The following is a 2,500-nucleotide window of genomic DNA, read 5'->3' as shown; positions in this document are numbered from 1 at the left end:
TGCCCCGAGGGTGAAAGAAGAGACGTTCTCTGCGGGGCGGGGAAACGGGGAGAGCAACCGGGACTCTGCCCGGGTGGCACGGCTGCCGCCGCCTCGGCTCGGCCGCAGAGGTGCGCAGCGGGTAGAGTTGTCGTCCGTGCCCGGCGGGTAGACCCCTGGTCCGAAGCCGGCGGGTAGACCTGGTGTCCCGGGGCAGCGGGTAGACCTGTGGTCCGGGCTCGTCGGCTCGAGCCGCTCTCCGAGTCGGGTGGCTGGAGCGGGTTCCGAGCGCTTAGCCGAGGCCCTCGGCGGGTGCCGAGGCGCCGCCGTTCCTGCCCGGGGCTCCGAGTGGGAAAGAGAGGGCGTTGTCCGCGGCGCGGGTCCAGAGGGGGAGTAGCTGGGACTCTCTTAAGGTGGCAGGGCGGCGGCCGACTGGGCTCGGCGGCGGGGGTGCCGGTGGGTACAGCTGCTCTCGGAGCCCGGCGGGTAGACCTGTTGTCCGAGCCCGGCGGGTAGACCTGTTGTCCGAGCATGGCGGGTAGACCTGTTGTCCGAGCCCGGCGGGTAGACCTGGTGTCCGAGCCTGGCGGGTAGACCTGGTGTCCGAGCCCGGCGGGTAGACCTGTTGTCCGAGCCCGGCGGGTAGACCTGGTGTCCGAGCCCGGCGGGTAGACCTGGTGTCCGAGCATGGCGGGTAGACCTGGTGTCCGAGCCCGGCGGGTAGACCTGGTGCCCGAGCCCGGCGGGTAGACCTGGTGTCCGGGCCCGGCGGGTAGACCTGGTGTCCGAGCCCGGCGGGTAGACCTGGTGTCCGGGCCCGGCGGGCAGACCTGGTGTCCGGGCCCGGCGGGTAGACCCGGTGTCCGAGCCCGGCGGGTAGACCCGGTGTCCGGGCCCGGCGGGTAGACCTGGTGTCCGGGCCCGGCGGGTAGACCTGGTGTCCGAGCCCGGCGGGTAGACCTGGCGTTCGGGTTAGGCGGGTAGACCTGGTGTTCGGGCCCGGCGGGTAGACCTGGTGTCCGGGCCCGGCGGGTAGACCCGGTGTCCGAGCCCGGCGGGTAGACCCGGTGTCCGAGCCCGGCGGGTAGACCTGGTGTCCGGGCCCGGCGGGTAGACCTGGTGCCCGAGCCCGGCGGGTAGACCTGGCGTTCGGGTTAGGCGGGTAGACCTGGTGTTCGGGCCCGGCGGGTAGACCTGGTGTCCGGGCCCGGCGGGTAGACCTGGTGTCCGAGCCCGGCGGGTAGACCTGGTGTCCGGGCCCGGCGGGTAGACCTGGTGTCGGGGCCCGGCGGGTAGACCTGGTGTTCGGGCCCGGCGGGTAGACCTGGTGCCCGAGCTCGGCGGGTAGACCTGGTGGCCCGGGCTTCCGGGCCGACCCGTTCGCCCAGTCGGGCGCGGCCGGCCTCGTGCCCCGCCGGGTGCTGTCGAGCATCAGGTCTACCCGGTTCCGGGGCTGGCGAGCATCAGGTCTACCCGGTTCCGGAGCCGGCCGATGCGGCCGCCGCGGCCGCCGCAGGCGGCCCGCGCCCCGGCGGCGTCCCGGCGCAGGGCCACCAGGTCTACCCGGCTCCGGCGGGACTTAGGCGCCTGTCGGCATTTTCGGGGTAGACCTGTTGTCGCGGCCGGCCCCGGAAGTCGGCCAAGGGGTCGCTGTCGGGCGCCGCCTCCGGTTAGGTCTAGGCGAGAGGCGGCCTGCTCTCGCGCGCCTCCCCGCTGAGGAGCCTCGAGCCGCTTCGGAGGCGCGGCGGCGCCAGGACGCGTCTGTCCGTATTGTGGGCAGGGGTTGTCTAGCAGCGCGGGTTCCGAGGGCCCCTTTTCTTCCGCGTCTGCTGCCGCGCGGCCTTCGGCGCGTGCCACGGGCCGGCCAACCCCACGAGCGGCAGGAAGGCCGGCGCGAGAAAGCCGCGGGGCTCTCGACCGGCTTCCTCGGGCGGGCCCGATGACGGGAGAGGAAGACGAGAGCCGAGCGCGAAAGCGCAGCCGAGGGAGTGCGGGACTGGGACGGCCGAGGGGGGCCCGCGGGGGCCCGACAGCAGCGTCCAGCCCGAGCCGGTGGCGGCTGCCGGCTCCCCGAGGGCCCCGGGCGAAGGCGATGGTGTGCGAGGGCGGCGAGGCGGCGGCGTCTCGTCCTTTCGGTGGGCCGGCCTTAAGCCGGCGCCCGTCGTCCGGCGGCGGCGGCGGGCATTGTTGCGGGCGGTTGGCGGCCGGGGCTCGAAGGGCCGAGCCCGCGCGGGCTTTTTCCCCGGCCGCCTCCCGAGAGCCCCGAAGATGGCCCGGGCCTGGGTGGCGGCGCCCTGTCCTCGGCTGCCGGGCGGCAGCGGTGCCGGCGGCGTGCCGGGGACTGGCGGTGGGCGTGCGGCCTCGCCTGGGCCCGGCCGGTTGCCGGAGGGGCTCGGTGACGGGACCGCCCGATGGTCGGGCGAGGCGGCGCCCTCGGCGCGCCTCGGCTCTTTTGTTCGTTCCCCCTTCCTCGGCCCTAAGCCGGGGACCCGCCCAGCGGGCCGAAGGCGGCGGCGCCGGC

General features: G+C 75.2%; 1 protein-coding gene across 1 annotated transcript in view; it reads right to left on the bottom strand.

Moving 5' to 3' along the window:
• Positions 1 to 1,416: 1,416 nt before the first annotated feature.
• Positions 1,417 to 2,500, bottom strand: part of LOC135408666 (collagen alpha-1(II) chain-like) — a 5,789-nt gene continuing 4,705 nt past the window's right edge. The window contains exon 3 of the mRNA XM_064643718.1: positions 1,417 to 2,500. This exon is cut by the window's right edge and continues 1,514 nt beyond it. Coding sequence (XP_064499788.1) covers positions 1,417 to 2,500 — 1,084 coding nt within the window.

The sequence above is a fragment of the Pseudopipra pipra genome, unplaced genomic scaffold (assembly GCF_036250125.1).
Source record: "Pseudopipra pipra isolate bDixPip1 unplaced genomic scaffold, bDixPip1.hap1 HAP1_SCAFFOLD_56, whole genome shotgun sequence".
NCBI classification, from domain to species: Eukaryota; Metazoa; Chordata; class Aves; order Passeriformes; family Pipridae; genus Pseudopipra; species Pseudopipra pipra.
Note: the sequence above shows the minus strand (reverse complement) of the source record. Positions and strands in the feature narration are given on the sequence as shown.